This window comes from Canis aureus, chromosome 2 (genome assembly GCF_053574225.1).
Source record: "Canis aureus isolate CA01 chromosome 2, VMU_Caureus_v.1.0, whole genome shotgun sequence".
NCBI lineage: Eukaryota > Metazoa > Chordata > Mammalia > Carnivora > Canidae > Canis > Canis aureus.
Window position 1 is genome coordinate 64,772,283 of NC_135612.1, and position 27,774 is coordinate 64,800,056.

The 27,774-nt window shown below is 40.4% G+C and overlaps 1 protein-coding gene across 26 annotated transcripts in view; it reads right to left on the reverse strand.

The window, feature by feature from the left end:
* The window catches only part of LOC144300654 (uncharacterized), a 79,710-nt gene that overhangs the window by 12,734 nt on the left and 39,202 nt on the right, over positions 1-27,774 (reverse strand). For 15 of the 26 annotated variants that reach the window (XR_013367500.1, XR_013367468.1, XR_013367492.1 and 12 more), the window contains 2 exons: positions 19,306-19,391; positions 14,061-14,108 (listed from right to left, as the gene is read on the reverse strand). The exons of 2 other annotated variants lie outside the window; for them this stretch is intronic. Coding sequence is in view for 1 of the 24 variants with exons in the window: in XM_077876972.1 (XP_077733098.1) it covers positions 14,061-14,108; positions 19,306-19,391 (134 nt within the window). In the remaining 23 variants the exon portion in view is untranslated. The remainder of the gene's footprint in view (positions 1-14,060; positions 14,109-19,305; positions 19,392-27,774) is intronic. 9 more of the 26 variants (XR_013367487.1, XR_013367506.1, XR_013367488.1 and 6 more) reach the window with 1 other exon arrangement.

Consider the following 27,774-nt stretch of genomic DNA (forward strand, 5'->3'; position numbering starts at 1 on the left):
TCAGATGGTGATGGAGCTACAAAGAACACAAACAAGAAAGTGGGCTAGAACTACCTGCAGCTACTCTGTGTCCTTCCTGAGGTCACAGTAGGACAGGCTTGACCTGGGTCCCCTCTATCATAAAAATATGGATGGCATCACAGTACCACTGAAATCTGGCAGGACCTGATCCTAGGTAGTATTTGTTAAGTGACAAAATTTCAAAATGCTTCAAAATGAAAGTTGATGTTCCTTTGTGTGATAAATGCTTGTCTCTGGATTTCATGATTTTCGTATTCAGAAGCCCCCAAAAAATGTTTAGAGGAGTGGCCTCTTCCTTTCTACTTCTGTTCAGCAACTGGACCTCATAATTTGTTGTAAGAATTCAGATTGTTCCTAATACAATCTTTATTGTTGTTGTATTGTTCAGAGAGTAATGAGTGATTGTCTATTTTGAGTATTAATCCTCAGTTGTTTCCATGGATACCTGATTCACTTAGAGAGGAAGAAAGGGGAAATAAGGGACTCGAGGCCATAGAACATATATTTGGTTCCTCATGGTTGAAAAATCTGAGGCTCTGGGAGGTGAAGCTATAAACCCCATTACCATGGGCACGAAGTAGTTAAACAATAAAACTCCAGCTGCTGGCTTGGGAAAGAGGGAAACATGTTTAATCATTTTTATAGCCGATGTAATAGCGTCTGAGTTTCTGCTCAAAGGAGGAATCCATTTTCAGATCAGACCCCAATCAAAGGGTTGCTCTTATTGCCGAGAGGAGTGGAATATAAACACACTGCCAGCCAGACTTGAAAGGAAGAAAGGCAGATGTAGAGGACTATTGAGAGACAGAGATGGGGAGGGCCATGTGAAAGCACAGGGCATCCATCCTGGGACAATACCTTTTCAGAAATAGTTTTCATTAAGTGCTCATATTTAAAATTTGAGTTTTGAACAAAGGTATGCAGAAACCAAGATTTTGGTCTGCAGTCTCACATCATGTCAGTAATCAAGGAAAAACAGACACCTTGATGACTGACCTAGGACCAAAGTTATAGGGGATAAACTGGTGAAAACCAGCAGAATCTGGGCAACAAATAAAGAGAAATTGGGACAATGACAAATATAAACAGTTCTTTTATTCACAACTGGCCAAGCGATTTCACTAGTTCCTCGTATAAGAAAAGTAGAAAAGTTATATCAAAAATCCCTTCTCATTTTATTTACATCTGGCTATATATTAATAAACTAAAGTTGACCACTTAATCTCTTGGGGTCTGGATTTCCTAAGACAATGTTGGAATTATGAATGATGATTTTTATGTGTCGGAGTGGGGGCGATCCCAAAGGAACCACTTTCCTGACCAAGGTTTCAATCATTTTAGAATTAAATATGGGTTAAGTTATGTGGATACCAAAATACTTGCCTTGTTATAGTAAATGCTGCTATGGAGAATATGGCTTATATCTGCAGGTACGCAGCTTTCTGGAGTGAATTAGAGAGACTTAGTCAGCCAGCCAGAGGTGGCCCTGCAGACCTGAAGACCTCCCCAAGAGGCCTGCTTCTCCACATGACAGGAAGCCAAGCCAGTGGAATGTGTGCTTCTTTCCCAAAAGCAAGGAGAGGGCAGAAGGCTGTATCTAGTTTCCCTTCTCAAAATCATGGATCCAGTAGGACACTTCACTGCCCAGGAAGGAGGGTTGAGAGAGGTCAAGAGTACTAACCAGTGGTTCTCCTTCCATAAAGAATAGGGCACACATGCCCCACTGTCCCCTACTCCAGCATTAGGATCCAAAGATTAAACAGTTTCTTAGAGAGCAAATATTCCTGGTGCTAAAACTTGAATTTCTGGTGCTATAATCCAAACTTCCTTTTCAAAGCAATGTACCCCTTCCATGTCCTGCAAGACCAATGCTTTTATACTGATAACAGCAGCAAAAATGATCTTTGGGATTCATTCATAGGATCTGAATGGTTATTCCCCACAGGGGAGAGAATGTCTTTTAATACAGAACTGTGTTAGTCACAAAGGAATGAACTACTAATAGTGAAGTTTCAGAGGGTTATGGTATTGGGGAGGAATAGAGAAGAGGAACAAGAAGAAGGCTCAAAGGCATGTTGTATTTTGCCATTTGAGTTCATCTATTAGATTCCAATTCTTCAGATTTGTGAGATAATAGTAAGAACTGAACTAACATTTATTGAGTGCACACTCTTCACCACACTCCATTATAATAGCCCTTGACCTCTTCTTGTAAGAGTCACCTAAGACGCTGACCCAGGAAAGTAGTCCTTGTGACAGCATCACAGCAGGAAATACAGGTCACAGAACAGAACAGATTTTAACTCTCCAAAGCTCAGGTCCTTTGTAATAGATGTCATGTGGAGCTCCAGCCAAGTTTTGGGAGAAATGTGCGTGTTAAAATTTCAAATTCTCTCCAACATTCTTTTCATCTGTAGATACCATTCTAACCAAATACTGGTAAGCATAAAAACTATTCTTAAAAAAAAAAAAAAAAAAAAACTATTCTTAAACCAAATTATCTGTCCAAAGGATGGCAGGTGTCATTTAAGGCAAATTCAACACAACAATTCATTTAAAAAAATTGTTTTTGAGATTCCTATGATGTGCAAGGACTTGAAAAAAGGTGGGTCTTGCTTTCCAGGGGTATTCAAACTACTCAGGGTTTCAGAGACACCCATAGGCCATTCCCACCTGCCCCCCAACAGAAAGCTATGATGTTAGAGAACAGAGAACATGCACTATGGAAATACAGGAGGAAAGAAGTATATATTCCACCTGGAGAAGAGGAGTGTTGAATTAGGTTTTCATGTCAGGGCAGAAATTGAATAGAATTGAAGTTGGGGTTCACCTTGTACCTAATTGCACAGCTAGTAAAGGGCAGGGTTAATTTATTTTTGGGAAGGGGCAGGGTTAATTTAGAAAGAATTGTTAAACTTCTGGGTCATGTCACTTTCTTTTCCATAATGAAGATCTAATGTTTCCCTGAAGTTCTGTTCATACAGGTCAGAAAGGAGCCCTAGCTACCCACTGTCTTTTTCTGAATTCCCTGCAATGACTTCCTATGGGTGCTCCACCACACTTTCCAATCATGTCCAACACGTAAGCTGGAGGCAGGGTAGGAAGCTGGGATCAGAGTTTATATCAAAGATTTGTCTATTAAGGCCACTAAGCTCCAAACTTTGTACTAATCAACTAGGGAAAAATTCCTTAGAGACCCAAGATCATATACAGGTGACCTTCAGAAGTGGAGATTTATTGCAAGAAACTTGGGATAGTATAGAAAGACCCACCATCACATGGCTATCATGGCTATGTTACATGTAGATAGCTCAGTGCTTCGTCCAGAAGCTTCCCTGACACCCTCAAACTAGGTATATTGCCTTCTCTATGCTTCCACATCATTGGGTGCTTACTTCCATCTCAGAATGTATGTAATGTCTTACCATTTTCTTCTTACTGTCTTCCCTCACTGGTAGGGAATATGTTCTATGATAGTAAAGACTGTTTTGTGACTGGTCATATGCCCAGTGTCTAGCAAAGTGATTGTCCTACATTAGACATTTTAATAAATACATGAGTGAAACAATGAATCAACCATTTAATTGCATTCCAGCAACTTTGACATTGGAGTATGTACAAAAGTCAACAGAAAGTCAAAGAAAACACCCATTTCTTTGGAAAGAAATCTTGAATGAGGTATCTTCTCTATTTTTTTTAATTACTTATTTATTCATGAGAGACATACAGAGAGAGAGAGAGGCAGAGACATAGGCAGAGGGAGAAACAGGTTCCCTGCTGAGCAGGGAGCCTAATTCGGGCCTCAATCCCAGGACCCCGGGATCAAGACCTGAGCCAAAGGCAGACACTCAACCACTGAGTCTCCCAGGCACCCCTTATCTTGAATTTATATTTCTACAAAAATAGGAATTGGTTGGTTGATATTGCCACCACTCAGTATAGAGAATCCCTGTTAGCTCAAGTTTGTTCCAAGTCACCCTGGAAGTAGCTGGCCACATCATAGCCAATCTTCTGGGTTGGTCACCTTTTGTTCACATGTTAAGCATTGTGCACAGCTGGAGCTTGTGCAATAGACCTGATTTCATCTGAAAATCACAAGTCTCAACAGCTTATCTAAAAGAGAAGTGTTTAAAAGCACTTTCCTGAGAAAAGTCCAGTGAATGTAGGTCTTTACAGATGCCACCATCAGCTAATCCCAACCAGATTCAGAAGTAGCCTCCAACTAGCTGCACAGACACAGAGTATGAACTAAAACACACACGCAGAAGACTGCCAAGTTCCAAGCCCCCAGGGGCTGTAGCAATTTGTTAAAGCGGAGCATTAACATTGGATCAGTGGGATCCAATGAAGATGGCTGAATGAACAGGACATCCAGGAGAGCGACACTCCCGCAAGACACAGGAGCCAAAATCAGCGGTTAATCAATCAGAGAGTGTACCTGCAACTACTTTTTCCTACAAACAATGGCATGCATATTGTTTTCCCTTAGAGAAAAGCCTGGCCTGGACAACATTATGATCCAGGCTATAATTTTCAGAATTTCAAAATGCAAATAATCATTCTGTATTAGATTTTCATAAGCACACTTAAAGTGTCTTCCTTATTAAACTTTTAAGATTAACATTAGCATTTTAATTTCTGAAAGATTTATTACATATTATTCCTCCCTTATCAGTAAACAAACACAAACAGCTGGAAATGGAAACACTCCTACTTTTGAGATTCACCTCCTTTTGATATGAACAACAACAAAAATACCTCAATAGAGAAGAGCCACCGTATCTGAGCAGTTTCAAAATGCCCCCTCATTCCTTACCCCTGGTTTGAAAGTCACCACTTGTTTCTAAGGCATTTTGAAGGTTTTCAGTGGGCTTCCTATTTGGGCCTCTATCTGAAACTCAGCTTGTGATCGGGTAAATCTCACCCTCAGGTATAAAAAATGTTGGGACCAGTATTTGCAGTCTCATGGAGGTAAGCAGATGAAAAGCTACAAATGATTGACCAGGGACATTGTAAGAGGGTCTTTTTATAAGAAAGAGTATCCAAGTCCCTAGTCTAGGCCTCCCCAACTCCAGGAAGCCTTCCCAGATCACAGCCTACAGTGCTCTTTCTCCAGAGAACTTCTATCATCTTTATTACACTCAGTTAAATGCTCATTGAAGCATAGATACTCAGAGCTGGAGGGGATCTCAGGACATCTAGACTACAGTCCTCAGATGATTGCCCACAGGCAATGTGATCTGTAGATGCCCTTTGTTTAGATGCATAATGTTTTGGAAAATATTTAGTCATCAGCATTTAGAACTAGGAAATTTTCTCATAAAAAATAATTTAGAGCTGCTTCTCTTGAAAAATAAGTAACTCTTATGAAGCCAGCATGCTGGTTGTTTAACCATAGGCTCCTTGCCCCAAACCCATCTTTTCATTGTCTGGTCTATGATGCTAGCACTAGGACATCTTTTGTGTCATCTGGCTCCCTGTTAGGTTCTCCAATAGGAAGGTGTTAGGAGACAGAATCTGAAAGGCTGGAGGAGGAAGAAAGAGCCAATACCTTCCCAATACCTTCCTGGGTTCTTCTTTCTGTCATTGACACCCCAGCAACAATTCCTGAACCAGGCAGGGCAGAGGTTCTGGTCTGTGGCTTTTCCACATCTCCCAACTAGTGCAGTAGTACCCCTCACCGAGATTCAGGCACCAGCCAGCTGGGATTCCCTCTCAGATGCCTGGGTCTCAACTCCATGGGTCCCTTACTCTAAGCTTCTAGGTTAGTGCTGTCCAAAAGGAGGAAAATGAGAGCCACAAATGCAAGTCACTGAAGTAATTTGAATTTTCTAGTAGCCACTTGAAAAATGATTTTTAAAAAAAGAAGCTGGAGAAACTAATTTTAGTAATAAATTTTACTAATCTCAATCTATCCAAACCATGATCTCAACATGTAATCAAATCAATATTAAAAAAAAAATCATTAGGAAGATAGCTTGCATTCTTTTTTACATACTGAGTCTTTGAAATTCAGTATATATTTTACACACTGAGCATTTCACAACTCAGACTGGCTACATTTCAATGTTTGAGAGCCAAATGGAGCTGGTGGCTACCATACTGGATGTCAGAGCTCCCGTTCTAGGAAGCCCACTCCCTCTGCCGCTCATACCCCAGCACCAGCAGCATGGCGGCCTCTTGCAGATATCAGCTCAGCATTATCTCAGCGTGCTCCTTATGTCTTTTCAGTCCTCTAATCTCTGCTTACCCATTCCTTATTAGTCTCCAGGTTAAAATGATTAATGTGTTTGGCTTTCCTGATAGATACTCATCAATATAGGGTACTTGTACCAACAATCACTGAATAGGAGCTCCCCTCTCTGCTGAGTCCAGAGCTCACTCTTTTACCCCAAGTCCCATCTCCCTCCCATTCCAAGGCTGGGTAGCAAATGGGTTATATATCATTCCACTTTTGAGAGAATTATGAAGAAAGTGAGATTTCCAATATTCTCTCTTTCAAGAGTTGAAAAATAAAGGAAGAAGTGACTTTGTATGAAAAGAAAAATGTGAGCAGCCTTTTTTTTTTTTGAAATAAAAACTATTCCTCTAGTTTTTAGTTTGTAAACAATAGCTATGTTTCTTACCTAACACCTTCACTCAATCACATTGTTTCCCTGGCCCCATGGGCATTTGGGTCTGCGTCCCAGTTCCAGACTGTTCTGGTTATGAGCTGTCAGTGGACAGAGTCTGCATCCTAGGGACAGCTACTAAGTCTTTCTGACTGATAATCAGTTTGGCAGACTATTGTTGGCCATGTCATAGGTGAGGCTAAGGATGGGCAGTAGTAACCATGATTGTGCTTTAGACTTTACAACATACCTTTGCCTGCATTATCTCATTAGCCAGATATGTACACATTGCTTTCCTCTGGGACCTACCCTACAGCCGTGCTTTCTACCTCACAGCCCAGCCCACAAGGCTTTGCAAAAATAGGCTGCCCCACAGAGTTCAGAGTGGGGTCACAAAACCAAAGTGCCTGGGCTGGAATTCTGATCTACTATTTATCAGCTATGGGACAAATTCCTTAACTTCCTGTCTGTACCTTAGCAGTCACATCTAAAAACAATGGGCATAATGATAGTGCTAACCTCATTGGGTTGGTATGAAGGTTAAATGTGTTAATTCATATTCAAAACCATGCTTGGCATATAATAAATGCTCAATAAGCATTTGTTGGAGTCATTACCACCATCACCATCATCACTTTCTGGCCTGATTGGACCAGGTGAAAAAGGTAGATATTAAGAACATGCATTTGAATTCCAGCAAAGAATTTTGGTTGGAATTTTCATATTTTGGTTCTTCCACTTACCAATTGTGTTAACTTAGACAAATCACTTAACCTTTCTATGTCTCAGTTTTCTCATATATAAAATCACAATGTATGCCTCGAAGGGTTTTGTGGAGGATAAAATGAGGTAAAAAAGAAGTATAATCCTGGATATGTGATAAGGGCTGAGAAGAATGCCTATTATTATCATCATTATTATCATCAACATCATCATCATCATCATTTTCATCATCATTCTTCAAGGCAAAATATAGCAGGGAAAAGTACTTGATCTATTTAGATTCACTGTATTCAAGGCCAGGGAACCTACACAAGTTAGTGTGGTATTCCCACTAAATCGTGAAACACTGCCTAGGTTACTCAACTCTTTTCACAAGTTAATTAAGAGATATGGACTTGAAGTCCATATCTTGAGAAAATCCTCAAGATCTTCCTGGGTTTAAAATGTTCTATTGTTTAAGTCTATAAATATTCCCATGAATTGGTTTCTCTGATAAATTTCAGATGCCTGGAGAGCTTTCAGGATAGAACACAGGAAAAATAAGTTTGGAGTGGTAGAAAAAAGGAAGAAGGAATGGTCAAAATATGGATAGATGGATGGTTAGATGGATGGATGGAGATATGGATGGAAAGGTAAATAGGTGAATAGATGATAGATAGATAGATAGATAGATAGATAGATAGATAGATAGATACAGATGACTAAATGCAGTAGGTTCAAAGGTTCATCTGGTACAGCAGAATCCTGGAAGGAAGATTCCATAAAAGGAAAAGAAAAGAAATTAAAAATTTATTGGGCATCCTCTCCAGAGGTCAACTTAAACTTGCTATTTTATTTTATTGTCCCCATCTTATAGTTTAGTCCCAGAGATGAGGTACACAAAGTCACAGCACTTGTAAGTGGTAGAACCTGGACTTGAACCAAGGAATATTGAACTCCAGAGCCCCAAGTCCTATTCCTAAGCAGTTGAGTCTGCTGGTTTGGAGTGAACCTGGCTGAAAGGACAGCCAAACCTGAATCCTTCATTAGAAAAGCAAAGACAGAATAAGAAATAGCCTTTTGTTAATTTCATAGAAACCCTTCTCCTGTTCCAAGTATGGGCAAGATGAATTTAAATGAAACTATCATCGTGGAAATAAAATTCACTCCAGGTAGCCCACTGCATCTATGCAAAATATATTTGTGATTGGCTCTTTGGACCTTTAAGTTGGGTCTGGTGGTGTTGACCTTCTTAACCAATTTTAAATTCAGGGGATATTTAAAGCATTTTACTGTGGAAAAAAAACTTTCTTTTTCATAAAGCAATTAAAGAAACTGACCAAGAAATAGGATGCCTTTTCTAGGGATAAAGGATGGGATTGCCTATCCTGCATTTTCATCATTTGTGTACTCAAGATTTTTCCCATAACAAACAGTTCACACTGCAGAGAATTCCCCAGCATCCAACTTAATCAACTGCTGTGCTCCACAGAAACCCTTTCAGCTCAAGCTAATCCTCTCATCAGTTAGATAAATAATATCTTAGACCTTTCTAAGGGTGGTCCAATTGGCTTTGTTACTGTTATAAGTTGTTACTTTCATTACCACCATTGTGCTTGCTACTCAGACCTCAGCAAGAGCTCACCTGGCTTAGGTCAGGGCTTAGTGTCAGAAAGCACTAGAAAAAGAAAGGTTTCAATGGAAGTTCAAAGTGTTGGCCGAGAGCATCCAACAACATCGAGACACTTGGCAAAAGGGGACCAATTGAGATTGTTTATTATATGGTCATGGAAACTGTCATGAAAGTAAGGAAATGGCTTTCCCAGACACTGGCTAGTGAGTGACAGTGTTTTGACTCATAGCCAGAGCTTCTTCTCCATCACTTTGCTTCTTCAGACAGTCATGTTCTCTTCCTTCAATGAACCAGCACGTGTGTCTTACAATTTTTCACTCTCCATAGCTCACTTTCCAATCCATACACATGCGTGACATGTATTATGAAAAAATCCAAGAGATGGACTTTGTTATGGGTCAAACCGTGTCCCCTGAAAAGATGTTCAAGTCTTAACCACCAGTCCCTGTGAATGTGACCTTATGCAGAAATAAGGTTTTTACAGATGATCTACTTTTGCAGATGAAAGATTTTTGCAGATGCAGATGGTTGAGAATGCCCCCCAGTCCAGTATGATGGTGTACTTGTGAAAAGGGAAAATTTGGACACAGAGACAAACACCTACCAAGAAGGTGATGTGAAGACACAGGGAGAATACTGGCAACAAGTTGAGGAATATCTGAGGCCCCCAGAAGCTAGGAGACGAGCCTGGAACAATTTGTCCCTTGCAACTCTCAGAAGTAACCAACCCTGCCAACACCTTGATGTCAGACTTTCAACTTCCAGACTCTGAGACAATATTAGTAGACTCAGGGCGCAGTTCCTTGTGATGGCAGGGCCCAGGAAACTAATATAGATATCCATGGCATGTTATAGTTAAACAAACTGAGGTCCAGAGTTGTGATTTTTTTCCAGCTTGTAGTTAATATAGTTGGATCTAGAATGAAGATCTAGAAGTAAGGCTCCTAGATGAGTTTGATAATAGTGGAAGAAGGGTTAAGTATAGTCTAGTTGATTAAACAGGAGTCACAACGAAGACTAGATAGGACCAGGTCCTAAATCCAAGAAGCCCTACCTTCCAAACTGTTCCACTCCATTGTCTACAGATAAAACCTGCACCTGCTGGTCCATTCTACAAGGCCTTTTGGGATGTGGCCCTTAAAGGCATTTGAAGCATCATCTCCTGCTCCCCCAAACTTCACCCTATAGGTCAAGCCCAGGGCTCCCCAAAACATATGTATCAGTGGGATTGTGTTTGGCTGCATCTAACACTCTCCTGTAATGGCTTAATTGAAAATAGAGCTGCAGTTAGTGTAGCTGCTGAAGGAAAGCAACAGGCTCCTGCTAGTTTCCTGCTCTGCAGTCCTCAGCATATACCTTTCATTTTCATAGGCCCATGGTGGCTGCTACACTTTTAGGCACTGAATCTATGCCCCAGAAAAGAAGGGAAGATGAAATAGGGTCATAAAATGCAAAAGGCACCTGCCAGCTAAATCTGTTTTTTTTCCATTAGGAAAACAATAGCCTTCCCCAAAGCACCACCCAGTGGATTCACATTTCTTTGGCTAGAACTGGGTCATGTGGGCACCCAGGGGATGTTTGCAAAGGAGTGTGGAGAGGTGAACATTTTTAGTCAGGCCCAGTGTCACTTCCAATGAAACGGTGTTCTGCCCCTAGATAGAAAGGACAAAGGGATATTTTGTAGAACACAACACTGCGCACACAACATTGGCGGTATATGGAAAACCAATGTATTAATTTTTTAAGCATTTAATTACTTATTAGAAAAAAATGACTATATAACAAACTTGAGATTTTAGAAAAATTTTTTCTTTATAATGATACTAAGGAAGGGAGCAAGGCAGGGAAGTAAATGGATTTGAACAGAAATTTTAAGTAAAATTATACTAGTGGCTTGCAGATATAACATGAGATATATTACTACAACTTGGGAAACGCTGGGGTGACCCATTGAATTTCCCAGAACTTAGTTGACCACTTCACTCCTCTGTGAAGTCTATTCATCCTGAAATAGACTTACCTGTGTTATTCTACCTGGATAAAACCTAAATGCATACAAAACGTTTCACCAAGTTCATTTCCTTTGCTATGCCTTCCCTGGGGTCTCCGCACCTTATTCCCTACACTGGGTTTCCTCTAGCACTTGGTATATACCTGTATCTTTCTGTATCAGCAGTCAGCTTTGTCTTGCAACAACAGTGTATAACAATCTCTCCATCTCAAAGACTTGCAAATACAAATACATATTTCTTGCTCATGTTGCACGCATTTTAGGAGCAGTGGGCCAACTGCTGTGGTTCTGCTAGGTTGTGATTGAATCTGGATCTGATCCACATGTTTTTCTCATTCAAGTATCCAGGCTGAAGAAAAATCCCTAATTAGGGATGTTAAATTCTCATGGTAGAGGGTGGGAACACAAAATAAAAGTTGGAGAAAATGTGTGAGAATTTTTAAGACCTCTACTTGGATATAGCCAGCCATTGTTTCCACTCAAAATTCCATAAACAAAAACAAGCCTCGCGGCCAAGTATCACATCACGCAGAATGAATCTGAGTATTTCCTGAATAGTAATACAAGCATCCATGCTCCCAATATCATAACCATTTATTCATTTCTCTGATTTTGGCACTAGAATGAGTTCCTGGAAGGCAGAGACTAGGTCCAATGGATGTTTGTAGTGGCTTTTGGGGAATCTAACTCCAAGTTAAAAATCTAGAACACACATTGTCAGATTCCCTGCAGCTTGGGCAGCTAAGCATGTGAGCTAGGCTCTTCCAATCAGCAGAACTCATGAGAAATTTCAGTTCAGATATAGTATCCTAAAGAAGGGGAGAGCATGTGGAAGCCATTCCAGCAAGGTGGACATTTGCCTTTCAGTAACAGCTGCGGACTGAGAAGCCTTTTCCTGGTGACAAGAGCTGCTGGTCCACCAGAGCAGTCCTCTGGAAGAAACTGACATTATGGCTGTCAGTAGTAGGCAATAGCAGCCCTCCCAGAGATTCTGTGAGCTACCACATATTCTGTTGTTTTCCAACTACAAACCCAACTAATACACTATGACGTCCCACAACACCAAGCACATAGTAGGTGCTGCAAGTTTGATGGAAGAAAGTAATTAATAAGATTAAAATAGCTAATTTTTTGAGTACTTACTATAGGTCGGGCACCATTCTAAGATATTTTAATGAATTTTCTCATTCAATCTTCATAACAACCTTTTGAGGTGAATATTATTATTGTTCCCTCTGTACAGATCAAGACACTGCAACACAGAGAAGAACGCATAATATCACATCTTCAAAGGACTAGCAACAGCTCCTCTGAAGACACTGTTTCTCTTGCACTGCTTTAACTTAAAAGTGTGGCTTTCAAAACTTTGTCCAAATCTGATCCAGTCAGGAACCCCTCTCTTGAATGGCCATGTGGACTTTCAGTGGCTTCTCTTCTGTCAATGCACTCAGAAGATTTTTGGCAAACACTCGATTTGATGTCGTCATCAGATACTTCTTATCATATTCTCCTTCAGTGCTCATTTCATCACATAAAGTTTTATTCTTCTCCTTAAATGATCTCTGGGGGGTTGAAGGACTGAGAAAGCTTTTAACAACATTGTTCAGGAGCTCCACCAGCCTCTTTAGGAAAATGGCTCTGAAATAACTCAGGTGTTATTTTTAAACCTTTATTTTACTTAGTGAATTAACCCTTCAGCTACTTTCAGGGATGAACAGTATTACCAATTCCATTTGCTAATTTTCTGCTCCAGGATCAAATACTCAGAGTAAAGTTAGAATGAATTCTATCATAGCCTGGAATATTATCACTTGGGGCAGGCTTTTTTTTTTTGGCAGCACCTTAAAAAATAAAAAGTAAAAATTTTATTTCAGCTGAGTTTATTGATGTAGGGTAGCTTTTGGCAGAGAAAAAAAAAAAAGAGAGATACAGAGCAGTTTACAATCATGCAGAAAAAGAAAATCGGCTCTGTCACATGGACTGCCAGCCCCTTCTCTCTCCTCTTTGTCCTGGTCTTGGGTCTCCTCCTTGCTTATTCTTTAGGAAGGACGGAAGCGAACGATGGGAAGAGACAGATGTGTAGGTACTGAGTAGGAAACGTAATCTCATTCAATTTGCACAACCACCATTGTGAACCCAGTTGAAAAGAGATGAAGCTGAGATTCAGAGTAGCTAAGTGTCTGGCTAATAAGCAACAGATTTGAGATTTGAACTCCTAGTGTAGTATTCATCGCATCAGACCATGTAGTCACAAGCCCAAACATACCAACCCAGTGAGGGACATCTGCACTTTAAAACTCAAGGATGGGGATCCCTGAGTGGCTTAGCGGTTTAGTGCCTGCCTTCAGCCCAAGGTGTGATCCTAGAGTCCCAGGATCGAGCCCCACGTCGGGCTCCCTGCATGGAGTCTGCTTCTCCCTCTGCCTGTGTCTCTGTCTCTCTCTCTCTCTCTTTCTCTCTCTCTCTCATGAATAAATAAATAAAATCTTTAAATAAATAAATAAATAAATAAATAAATAAATAAATAAATCTCAAGGATGGGGCAGCCCGGGTGGCTCAGCGGTTTAGCACCACCTTCGGCCCAGGGTGTGATCCTGGAGACCTGGGATTGAGTCCCATGTCAGACTCCCTGCATGGAGGCTGCTTCTTCCCCTGCCTGTGTCTCTGCCTCTCTCTCTCTCTCTCTCTCTGCCTGCCTCATTTATAAATAAATAAATAAATAAATAAATAAATAAATAAATAAATAAAGTCAATCAATCAATCAAATAAAACTCAAGGATGAAAATTCTTGAAAGTACAAGGAAATGAAGCAAAAGGCAGGACCAGAGGCAGAGGGGCCTCCACCAAGCATGTTAACCTGCAGGCCAGGTATAGGGAACCTGCTACTTTGGCCACATGTAAGACCAACTCTATACACTTTGTGAATTGCTCAAAGGTAGAGCTTTGACATTACTGTTTCATCTAAGAAAGAAATTCATCCAGAGACTAAGCCTAGGACCATGTCAACTTCTGTATCTTTTGCAAGAGTGAGCCCCTTTCCCTTTCTGGGAGAATGATGGCCTCACAAGATGGAGAATTTTACCTGGTCTTAAAACTCTTGTATAACTGACATCTCCTCCAAGCCTTCTCCCTGGGAAAGAAAGAGCATCTTTGAAAGTCAGAGAAGACTTGTACTCAGTACTCACTGGATTCATTCTGAATAGGTCCATTGTGCCCGTCCATCCAGTGACACAGTGAAATGTCCTGATGGCCACCACGTACAGGCCAGCTCGGTGTAAAGATGGAGGGTAAGGGCTCTGGTGTGGGACTGCCTGGGTTTGAATCCTGCCTCTTTTATTTCTTAACATCCTCAAATCTTTAGCATCTTTATGGGTCTTCTGCCTCATTTTTCTGTCAATTATGGAAAGACACATGTTGCAATCTCCAGCTGTAATCCTGGATTGTCCTGATCCTTCAGTTTTATCAGTTACTGCTTCATGTATTTTGATGCTCTGTTAATGGTGGCATAAAACTTCAAAATTGTCATGTTCTTGTGATGAATGTAGCCCTTTACCATTGTGAAATGACCTTCTTCAACTCTGGAAAGAGTCTTTCCTCTGAAATCCACTTTGTCTAAAGTTAGTATAGACACTCCAGACTTCCTTTCCTTAGTGTCAGCCTTTTATCTCTTTTCCCATCTTTTTGTTTTTAATCTATTTGTGCCTTTATATTTAAAGTGTATTTATTGTACTCAGGGTATTAAGGGATCTTACTTTTTTATTCATTCTGATAACCTGTGCTAAAATTATTCTTAACATAACTACATCTAAATCTATCACCTTTCTGTTTGCTTTCTATGCATCCCATCTGTTGTTGGCTCCATTTTTTCCTCCTTCTTTTTGTCTGCTTTTGGACGAAATGTTTTTATGACTCCATTGTAGCTCCTTTTTGGTTTACAAGCTATAGTTCTTTGTTGTGTTAATGTAGTGGTTGCTTTAGGGTTGACTGTGTATGTTTTTAACTTATCAATCTACCTTCAAGTGATAGTATATAATCCATGTACAGTATAAGAAACTTACAATGGTATACCTCAATGTTTCCCCTTCCACCTTGGTGCCATTATTTTTATACCTTTTACTCTTATATAATGTTACAGATTACATACTACTTTTGTTTAAACAGTAAACTATCTTTTATTAATTAAACTTTTCACTTTGAGAAAATTGTAGACTAAGAAATAATATAGAGGTTCCATGTATCTTTTACCCAATTTCCTTCAATGGCAATATACTTCAAAACTGTGGCACAATATCATAAGCAGGATATAGACATTTATACAAATTACCAATCTTACTCAAATTTCCTCAGTTTTCCTTGTACTGATGTGTACCTGTGTGTATTTAGTTCTGTACAATTTTATTACATGTGTAGGTTCACGGATCCATTACCACAATCATGTTTTAAAGACATTGCTATAGATCGAACTGTGTCTCCCCCAAATTCATATGCCAAAGTCCAAATTCCACTATGATGGTATTTGGAAAGGGTAATCTTTGGGAGGCAGTTAGGATGAATGGGGCTCACATAATGGGATTAGTGCCCTTCTAAGAAGAGACAGTTAAAAACTTTCTCTCTCTCTCTTTTCTCTCTCTTTCTCTATCTCTGCCATTCGAGGACATGGCTAGAAGGCAGCCATGTGGAAGCCATATTATAGACTGAATATTCCCTTTCCTTCTCCCACTCCCAATCCATATGTCAAAGTTCTAACCTCTAATCTCTCAAAATGTGACTGTTTGGATATAGAGTCTTTAAAGAAGTACTTGAGTTAACATGAAGTCATTAGGGTGAACCCTAATCCAATATGACTAATGTCCTTATAAGAAGAGGAGATTAGGACCCAGACAGACACAGAGGAAGAACCATGTGAAGACATAGGATGGAGAAGACAAGGAGAGAGGTCAAGGAAGAAACTAATCCTACTAACATCTTGATCTTATACTTCTAGCCTCCAGAATGACCAGAAGATAAATTTCTGTTAAATAACCACCTAGTCTGTGGTACTTTGTTATGGCAGCCATGGCAAAACTAATACACTTATCATTGGTTGGGGTGGAAGGGTGGCTAAGATTCAATCTTACCCAAATCATTGTACTATTCTTATTTTTCACTTGCAACCAGAAAGTAACCTATGAGATATTTCTTTGGCACTATTCAATTGTCTGATTCTCCAGCAAACATTCATCTATTGTTTTAGTACCAGCAGACAATCTTTTCTTCAATCAATATTTCCAGAGGGTTTATAAAATGAGATTTGTTATTTTTATCACTCCTTGTATTTATTAATTAATGTTGTCTTACAAAATAGAGATTTCTTTCATCAACTAAGGCTATTTGGTACAACAAAACATAGGTTCTACTGAAAAGGTAGGATAAATGTTTATCACTGCCCATATAATTACCGGTTTTCAGGGCAATCACTTATTTTAAAAATTGTCTCAGGTGATAATAAATGAGGTTTTCCTTTCCCTTCTTAAACTATTATTACAGACTCATGGATTTTTTTATTGATTAAATGTTTAAATCTACTAAAATAATTATTATTTTCTTGTTCAAATCTCATAACATTTTATGACAATTTTTAATCTGACTCCTGGGTCTTTTTTACATTACACTATTAAACTTTGAAGGTTTTCTTGCATTTTGACACAAGATATTTCTAGTTCATCTTGGCCCCCAGAGCTGGAATTTGCCATTTTTCCAGGAATCTCCAGCGCCTTCTAGAGAGCAATTAAATTAGAAGCCATAATCTGGATGCTAGAGAGATGCTTATTGCTACCATTTGCATAGGTAGAGCTAGGAAACACTATGTATTTGTGCATGTGCAAACACATAATACATACATATATATGTATATATATATGTAAAATCAGGTATTCTTATTGATATTTCTATTTTTTAACATTTCATCTGACTTTATAATTGTTTCTTCCACTGAAAACAATGACTTCTTAAAGCATTAACACAATTATTCATTTACTTCAACCAACATTATAAATAATTTCAGAATACCGATGCTTAAATTACTGTAAAATTTATGAAAGTTTAAAATTTCTTTGTACGTCTTTTCATTCTTTGAATATTTCCCCTTAAGGATTACAGTGTTCTAAAGTTCCATGAAATAAATTTGTTCTCTGTGTGGCTATGCTGCCAACTTGACATATGGTTAGGTTCTTTTGTTTATTTTCAGTTTAAGAAGAGTTTTTTCTTTAATTTCTTAAATGGCAATGTATTTACATGATTTAAAGGTCAAAACTATACAGAAAGGTCCATTCAGACAAAGCTTGTTTCTACTCCTTATCCCTCCACCTTCTCTCTTCCATCACAGTTAACTATTTTGTGTGCATTTTTATCTTTTCAGTATGTTTGCCAATATCAATGGTGTAAATATTTCTGGGGTGGTCAATTGCAAGTTCCCATGGAGATGTCAACTGGTGGACAAATTCCTGACAACTTAACAATCAGCCCTTACAAATTGGTACAAGCTCCCTCTAGTATGCCTCTGTCTCCTCCACCCCCCATTTAAACAAGACTCTGAACTTTGGTCTTTTTTTTTTTTTCTTCTTTTTTCATTTTGACACTTGGTTAGATGCCATGCAGTGGTTGCCATATATATCGTTAGGAGACTTCTTCTATTTTTATTTCATTTCATGTCAGATGCCCTATCACTTTTTTGCTAAGTATAGGCTTATGGGAGAGTTTGAGATTAGAGTCAAAAAGATTTGGGTTCTAACCCTGAATCAGTCCTTTCATATGTGTGATCTTTGTCTGGTATCCTTCCCTCTCTTAACCTCCATATCCTCATTTATTAAATGGGGAGAATAATAAAAGTTTGTGGTATAATCAAATGAAATAAAATGCTCAAGTGTAATATTAACGATAATATTAATAGCCAGTACATTTTTTCTTATTGTCTTAATGATTTCATTTATTCAGATTTCACAGCTTAATATCCATAGTTAATATAGATACAGATACACTCTATAATTAAATCTATCCTATAAAAATATATCATTCTAGAGCATCATTATCCTTCTATCATTAGTTATAGGAATTCTAATTCACCATTCTGGTAGAATTTCACCTTGTTATGAATCTCTAAATACAGTGACACTGGATTTCTTGCTGCAGGATTTTTGACATCCAGTATATCCATAGGTTTTCATTCCTAGATGTGTTGATGAAACCTTCTCTCTCACTTTATCTACACATGTCCTCCCTGGTGTGAATTCTATGTTGCTAATTAGACTTGCATTCTGGGAGAATGTTTCCCACAATTAGAACATTCATAGGATTCCTTTCCTTCAAAATGTAATTTTTTTCCAGACACTGTTCTGAGTTCTCCTACTTAACCCCAATTAATTCATTTAATTCTTACAATGTCAAAATGTGGTGTATATGATTGCTATGCCCATTTTACAAATGAAAAAGGTGAGTCACACAGAGGTTATGATATTTTCCCTAGCTCACACAGCTAGTTAGGGATGGAGCCAGGATCACTTCCAGATTATCTGCCTCCAGGGCAACCCTTGTTTCACCACTGCCCTCTGATACCACCTGGCCCAGAGTGGCCACTCAGTGGCTTTCTTCACTTCCCTCTAGTTCCATGGTTTCAACTGCAACTGCCTCTTAGTTATTCAAGGAAAAGTCTTCCCAATTTGTAGGTCTCCCAATCTACTCTCTGCAACTTTCCAACTTCCTTTCCTTGTTGCATCCTCTGACACTCTATACCCACTCCAAGTTCATGGCCATAGTCCATTTGTGGGGAATCTGAAATATGGAGAGGAAAGGCTCAACTGGCAGCCCTACCTTGACCTCTCCCGAGACCCCCTGAACTGCTCCCACCTCGTTATCCAGTACAGCTGGGGACTTCCATGGAGACTCCATACTGATAGGTTGGTGTCTTTGCTGGACTAATTGTTAAGTATCTTATGTACTTAACAAGATAGGTTCTACTGTATATGTCCTCATTGTTTCAGTGGGGAAACTGGCTCACAGAGCTTAAACTATTTGCCCGAATCTTGGGAGAATCAACCCTAGGATTCAATCTCAGGCCAATGTAACTACCAAACCCTTAACCTTTGAAGTTGGCCTGGTGGTTTGGAAGGAGATAGAAACCATCATTTCTAAGAGTACTACAGGTAGAGCTGATTTCAGTCAGGGAGGGTTTGACTGTCGAATTAGAAGGCTTTGACTTCAGTGCTTCCCTAAATTGGACTTAACAATCTCCATCACTGGCATTTGGCTTGAGTTCAGGACCCTGGGGCTGGTATTTAGACTTAATAACTTACCACATACTTGGTGATGATTTAACGGGGATCCTGCTCCTTTAAGAGTAGATGAAATTAGATGGTGCAGCCATGATTCATCCCCAGCACTGTTGCAAGGATTAAATGAGATAATGCATGAGGTCTGCGCACAGTCAGCACTGAGGAAATGCTGTCAATTCTATTATTCCGCAGGAAACTGTACATGAGGGAAGGTCTAGATTTTAAACTCGGGACTGACACTAAGCCACCCTAAGCAAGTGCTTCATTTCCCTGAGTGTTCTCATTTTTCACTGCTGTGGGGAGTAAATGAAATACTATCCATAAGGCACCTAGCACACAGTAGGCACTGAGTATAAAGATGCCATTTGACTCCGTATTTGCATAGCTGCAAAGAGTTAATGAAGGGTCTTAGTTAGGCTCTTATCATCTGCTATTCTTAGGAATATTGGGCTGTCTTCCTTCCACTGCTGTAAGGCCGCAGTAGGCATTGCACTCATGATACAGATGAGAAGACCAAGACTCAGAATGCCAGGGACTCTGAATCATAGACTTTTAGGATCATAAAGATCCTCAGAGAATGTATTGCCAGTGATTCTTGACCTCTGAAATTCTTTATTTGCAACCCTGTCTTCAATTCTACTCCCTCTTATAAGGGAGTGGGTGGGAGTTGATCCCTCTTAGGTCACATCAAGAGGCTGATAGAGAAAACTAGGTGGCCAGCTGTCACAGTGGCCAGTGACCCAGAAAATGGGTTTGGCCATCAGGCACAATGGAGATGTGGTGAGAAACAGAATAGGACAGGGTGAAGATTCAGGAATTCATGGTTTATTTTCCCTAGTCACAGCCACACCAGCAGGAGGGACAAGTTTAGAGGCTCAGTAAAGCCACCTGTTCATTACATGGTGTGCCCACAGATGGGGTTAGTTTCTGTCATCTGCCCAGACTCTATCCTAGTTCTTTTTGCTATAGTTTTAGGAATATTAAATCTGCTTAATCTCCTTTCTCTAGTTCCATAATTTTCTACATTCTGTTTGACATGCAGATTGCCTCTAAACATACAAGGCTATATTAAAACTCCCTACTTAGTATATGTTCCATAATAAAACTTATCTCTGATTTAACATAAAAAATTTTACCTATCTTTTTTGGAAGTTCCACAAACATGTTTGATGAGTTGGCCAAAAGGACTCATCAGCTTTAGAGGTGGTTGTATTCACGTCTCTGTTTTGTAACAGTGAAGAAATACACAGCAGGATCATCATGAAAAAAACACTATTGAGGGAGTCTGAGTTCAAACACAGGCTTTCAATGTTCCCCTTCAAGAGAATGATCATGGAGAAAGTGCTCCTTCCTGCAGCAAAGAAATGCTGTGCTGAATGCACACCATCTCTGTGCAAGGAAGAATCCTTTAGACCCAGTGTCCAGGGTTTTTATTGGAGGCTGGCTACCCAGGTAGCTGGTCACTTCCAGAAGAAAGGTAGGCATTTACTGTTCATAGTTTATAGTTTAAGCAAGTTCTATAACATCTCAGTGCCCTAAGCATACAAAACAGCCTTACCGATTAGTAACATAGGGAAGCCTCCAAAAGCTCAGTTCGTGTATACCAAAAGCAGACTCATCTAATGAACGACATCAAGCCTACTACATGAACTCTATCTTGCACACCATGATCCATGCCTCCTAGGGTCTGACATACAAATCCCATGCATTTATTTAATTTTTAAAATTTCATAATGGTTTAAATATTAAGACTGCGTTAAAAATAAGTTTCAGGGATCTCTGGGTGGCTCAGTGGTTTAGCGCCTGCCTTCAGCCCAGGGTGTGATCCTGGAGTCCCCGGATCAAGTCCCATGTCAGACTCTCTGCATGGAGCTTGCTTCTTCCTCTGCCTGTGTCTCTGCCACTCTCTCTCTCTCTCTTTCTCTCTCTCTCTCTCTGTCTCTCATGAATAAATAAATAGAATCTTTAAAAAAATAAGTTTCATGTTTGTTCATGAAGAGTTATGCAATGTTACAACACTTCCTTCTTCCATGTTGGAGAATCTCTGATGTAATCCACTAACACTCCCTCAATCCTGCATGGACCTTGATCCCAGGTCTTCTAAACTGCCAAGTTACTTCTTATACTTGGTTGCACATTATAATCACCTGGGGAGCTTTAAAAACTACTAAACTTTGGGATCCCTGGGTGGCACAGCGGTTTGGCGCCTGCCTTTGGCCCAGGGCGCGATCCTGGAGACCCAGGATCGAATCCCACATCGGGCTCCCGGTGCATGGAGCCTGCTTCTCCCTCTGCCTATGTCTCTGCCTCTCTCTCTGTGACTATCATAAATAAATTTAAAAAAAATTTTAAAAAAAACTACTAAACTTTAATCCTACCCTGAGTGAGTCAGATTAAATTGGTCTGGGGTAGTCTGGGATTTGAAATTATTTAAGCTTCCCTAGGTGATCCTAATGTACAGCCAATGTTAAGAACCATTCACTCCCTAAGTTCAATGGTTCTCAAAGTGTGCTTCCCAGACCAAAAGCATCAGCATTACCTGGGAACATGTCAGAAATACAGATTCACAGGTTAATGGGCCGCACCCTAGGCCTACTGAATCAGAAACTCTGGATGGGAGTCCCAGAAATCTGCTTTAATAAGTCTTCCGGGTGATTCTGATGCACATTCAAATTTGAGAAATTTTGCTCTAGACCAAGGTGTAAGTCATCTACCAGCCCCTGAAGCTGTTGGTCAGTGCTGCTTTCAGACACAGAAAGATGTCCTGAGCACCAGAGTTTCTGGTTTCTAAAAGCCACTTACACTGCTTTGCTTCTCATCCCTTTTCTTCCCAAATGTCCCATCACTGGCTTTGGCTGTCAGGGTGTGAGACCCAACTCATAAAATTCATGGCCAAGTACAGAGAGATAAATATGTGAACAAAATTTTCATACTTTTACAAAGGACAAAGGAGAGGGTACAGACTCTGAATAGTCAAGCAGCAGTGCCTGCTACCATTGGCAGAGTCAAAAAGCAGCAGATAAGGACACTATGAATTCTACTTTCTGCTGTAACTCTCCCCATACCTACACATTGTGTCTCAGTTTCATCTTCTGTGAAAGAGAGATAATAATTCCTCCCCAATCTAATCCTGAAAGCTTCTTTGAGGGTTACACGTAATAATGTATAGAAACATGTCCGGAGTCTGACAAAGACATTGTTCTCTAGTTTGTAGGGTTAGAGGCAGGGCTGGGAGTATGTGTTGCCTGAGAGTATGTGTTGCCACTGGAGAGCTCATTGACCCTACCCTTCTTTTAAGATTTATAATCATCAAATACACCATCTGGAGAGTAAAAATACTACCCAGTTCTTATATTGATGTCATGTCAATTCACAAAACTAATTCACTAACCGTGTTAGTAATTTCAACCTTTTTTTTCTCTATTTTTTTCTCTAATTTAGTGAAATTGCTGACACCCATGCAAATGTAGCTCTGGTCACCTGGCATTGGTATGGTTAGGGGACTCCGGGAGGGTTGGGTGATGGGAGGAAGGGAAGGAAACTATCACTTTCCCAGAACCTGTTATGCACATTTGCCTTCTTTTTCTTATCACTTACTCCTTTCTATAAGCCATAGAAAGTTATCATCATCTACGTGTAATAGATAAAGAAACAGAAGGTCAGAGAGTTTAAGGAACATGTGTAGAAGCACACAGGCAGTTGGAGGTAGAACTGGTATTGTGCCCAGGTCGCTGAGCAGTAATCAGAAAGACCAGGATTCTAAGCCATATGTGGTTAGTCTGGGACTATGAACCACTCCCAATGCACTGTCCAAGCCAGGTAACAAGAGAGAACCTCACAAAGAACAGAGGTCCCCCTCTGAAACTATGTTTTCCAGTCGAAATATCCCTTGGGCACCACAAAAATCAAACTCTTTCGTACATGGACAAAGATCAGTATAAATCCCTTGTTGTTGGGAATCACTCAACCTAGGGAAAGGTATTTTGGAGCCTAAACAACCTTCCTCAGGAAAGCAAGGAACTCATCTATCTTCAAAGAAAATACTTGGGCAGCCCAGGTGGCTCAGTGGTCAAGCACCTCCTTAGCCCAGGGCGTGATCCTGGAGACCCGGGATGGAGTCCCACATCGGGCTCCCTGTATGGAGCCTGCTTCTCCCTCTGCCTGTGTCTCTGCCTCTTTTTCTCTGTGTCTCTCATGAATAAATAAATAAAATCTTAAAAAAAAAAAGAAAATACTCTCTCTCCTGAGATGTCCAGCTGTCTGATTGCACATCCAGGGCAGACCACTTGTGTGGCTGAAAAGCATGGCTAGAACACCTAAATTTCCTCCTCTTCCAATGCACATGCCTGTGGGCTCTTGGCTATCTGAGTCTTCCCCTCTCTGAAGGTCAGAGGGGTTTCTGTAGGCCCCCCACACCTGCTTCCACAAGCTGGTGGGGAGAAGTTCTTCCTCAATCTTTTACGTTCAGTAGTCAGGATGTCTTAGCAATGGTGTTTCATTCATTCTTTCTTTCCTTTTTAAAAATTTACTTGTGAGAGACACACAGAGAGAGGAAGAGACATAGGCAGAGGGAGAAGCAGGCTCCTTGCAGGGAGCCCGATGCAGGACTTGATCCCAGGATCCAGGATCACGCCCTGAACCAAAGGCAGATGCTCAACCACTGAGCTACCCAGGCATTCCTATTTCATTCTTTCAAGGTGGTCTTATTTCAAAGTCCTTCCTGCTCATTCAACTTTGAGGTTAAAAATAATATTGCGTTAGATTTACCCATGGTATATAACTTACGTGGCCTCATTCATAAAGGTCATTTTACACTTACTATGTCCATTACACAGGACTATACTTTGCCCTGAATATAAAGCAGCAGAATATCTGGATCCAACTTCAGCTTACAGAACCTATAGGGGAATCAAACCTAATTGAGTAAATCACTGCAAAGCAGCTTGTTAGTGGTATAATTTATTGGTGGCTCCCACCTGCTCTGGTACCTCTCCTCATCCTCCCACACAGCCCCATTTCCCTTTGGGGCACTTAGCACATCATGTTGTGCTGATGGCTTACTCTCCCGTGTGTCCTACAAATGCTCACAGCTTTTTGAGGGCTGGAGCAGCATGTCTGGAGCACCAATGCATTGCCAGCAACTATCAGATAATAAGCACTCATAAAAAAATGTGGGAGGAATAAGTGGGTATAAGGAGTTGCTTGTGAGTTAAATGTTTATAAATTCAAATCTACTTTTAGTTTATTTAGTTGAACCTTTTTGAAGTAACCTTACAGCAAACTTTTTAAAAGTGATTCACTCAGGCCATGTTAGCAGTGAGAGAGTGAGTAGGCTGAGGAAAGCAGAAAGACCCTGCCCTGAGGAATGAGGGACTGTCATGCACCAGGTAGGGGTTGAGTCAGCAAAAGGTCCTGAAGTCACAACAGACTATGCGGGCAGGCAGAGGACAATGCAGAGTGCAACCCCGTGGTCTGGGCTGGTATACTAGCAGTGCCATCGTGATACATGGTCAGGGTCTCCAGCTCCCCAGACCACATGGGAACACAGCCATGGTTTACAGTGGAACACTTGTAGCCTTTCCATCCATCTATCTGGCAATGAGGGTGAGGAAGGTTAGAGTAGGAGCTGCATTGTGATGGAGCATGTGGGTAACAGTTCCACACGTGGGAGTTGCGTGAGCTCAGAGAGAAAAGACGTGCTCATAAGCAGGATTCATCCTTGAGAAGGAAGCTTTGGGCCAGCTCTTCAAGGAAAGAGGTACAAAGCAGGTAGTACAAACAGGGACAGAGAGGGAGAGCCAGCAAGCAATAGCCCAGGGCATCATGGTGGGGACTGTTCTCAAACGTTCTAGTGAATTCACATACCTTCACATCACCATTGAGAATCCATTTCTAACATGCCTCATTCTAACAAACACACTAATGACACAAGTAAAAACTATTTCAGACATTCAATAGTTTACTCAGCAAAACCCAGGTGATTAATCCAGTATGGGGAGCAGACATTTGTGTCTATATCCACCAGAGTATGGGGCTCCTGTTTGGTACCAATAGAATTCTTCAGGAGGGAGGGTGGTCTCCTAGTTAGGAGGTGAGCAGCATGTGAGTAATAATCTAACACACACACGTGCACACCCATACACACAATCATACTCACATATACACATAGTCACATGTTATATTCTGAAGTACATAAATTCCAGATGTCATAACTAATAGTGGCAAAGCCTCAGATTGGCTTGATTGCATGGTTGCCTGAGATCTTGCCTTTATTCCCAGGTCTTTGAGAGCTGAAGCAAACAGCTTCATAGCTAAGTATGCTCATAAGTAAGAAGGGGATACTCTCAGCAGAGCTCCACACCATGTGGTCCTGGGCAAGACAAATCTCAGAAAAATGTTGCCTGCCTGAGAAACTCCTATAGCCATTCATCCAACTCATAATGACTCCTTCATAGGGTCATTATGAGTTGGATGAATGGCTATAGGAATAAAAAGTTGGAATTTTTTTTCACCCAACTCTGGTATGTATTAGTTGATTTGATTTGGCTTAGAAAAAAAATTAAAGCAACATTCCTTACACCCTGACTATGATGAAGCAAAAGTCTATTCATTATACATACATTATCTAATTTAATTCCCAAAGCCAGAGTACAGAGCTGATACTAAATTCTAAAGGAGAGAAAAACCGAGATTCTGGAGGCTTAGAGACTGCAAAGCTAGTAAGGCAGGATTCAAATGTAGACAGGTCTCTAATTCATCTGTTTGTTTTCTCCACTCCATGGGATGATTTTTACATCAAGGGGCAAAAAGCTGGTTAAGCGAGGAGAGAAAAGATGTACAGTCCACCAAGAGTTAAAAGGCACAAGACAGTCAAGGGAAAATATTTCCATTTTTATTGCCATTTCTGTCCATTTAAAAATCTCTTTTCTTTTAGGTTCTAGGCTTTTGACCTCATCTTCACTAAAGTAATGATCACAGAGCCTTGATTGTTTAATTAGGAAATACGGCACCATTATTCAAAGAGTTGTCATTACCTAAGCTGTAATGGTCAGAGGACAGTCTTAATAAGAAAAAAACTACTTGACACATCTCTCTAATTTAATTGTATTTATTTTCACATTTCTAAAAATACCCTCTCTGCAAACAGCTTCTGGGCACAAATTCAAAACTATAAATTGGCCAAGCTGACAGCACTCTCCTCTTCAGCATCCTCATTTAGGAAATGCCTCCATAGTCATTTGTAGCTTCTATTTTTTTTTTTAATACTATACCCATCTAAAATTTCCAGCTGTCACCTGGCATGGTCAATATTTGAGGGACACCTGCTATGGGCTGCAAGTGGAAGAGGATCTGGAATTCACAGGTGACTCAGACATAATCTTTCTCCCAAGAGATTGTGTCCAGACTGGGCTTCTCAGACCTGAGACCACCTCAGATCCATCCCACTGTTGATGGCACCAATTCTGGTGGTCACCTGACCATGCTTTCAGAAACCATGGTCTAGGCAAAGGAAACAATAGCTTCCAGACCACCTGTTGGGAGAAGATTTGCTCAAATAACAACTAACAGTTATTAAACTCTGTGTCAAGTGCTACTCCATGAACTTAGTTCATTTATTCCTTAAAACATTTCTCTTTGCTCCATTTCACAGGTGAGGACACTGAGGCAGAGTTACTAAGGAGACAGAGAAAAGGATTCCTGAGGGTGGAGACGATGAAGAAAGGCTTCTGGAAAGGATTCCTGAGTGAGTGTTGCCAGGCAACCAGGGTGGGAGTGGGGGTTAGGGGGAGGTTACAGGCAGACACATTGAAAGTAGAAGAAAAAGCTGCATGTCAATAAGTCTATTGGAAGTCTCTTTAGCTTATCCAGGGGGTAGAGATGTAAGCCCAAACTAGGACAGGTGCTGTTAAAAAAAAAAAAAAGAGAGAGAGAGAGAGGAGAGACAGATAAGAGTATTGTAAAAGAGAAAAAAAATCAGCAGGATATGATTGATTGGGTGCAGAGATAGGACAAAGAGGAGTTCAAATGCCTCACAGAGGGTCTGGCTGGGCTCCACCCCCCAAAGCCAGAAATGCTGGAAAAGGGGCAGCACTGGGAAACAAAAATGAGGAGTTCAGTTAGGGGATGCTGTTGGCTATTCCCATAGGATGTCTTAGAGATGCTCAACAGGCAGCTACCCCCATGAGTAGAGATTAGTTAGAAGTCTGGAGGCTAGAGATAAGAGGTTGACAGGTAACCTATCCACAGTGGGAGCCCCAACATCAATAGAACATGCTTTCTATACTTTGATGGGCACAGAAATCCCCTGGGGATCTTGCTAGAAATCTAGATAACAATTCAGTGGATCTAAGATGGGTCCTGAAAGTCAGCATTTCTAACAAGCTCCAGGTGATACTGATGTGGCTGGTCTGCAGACTACACTTTAAGTAGCAAAGTATTTGAATGTTTGAGGCCCCAGGGAAGAATATTTAGAGAAAAAGCAATGGATTG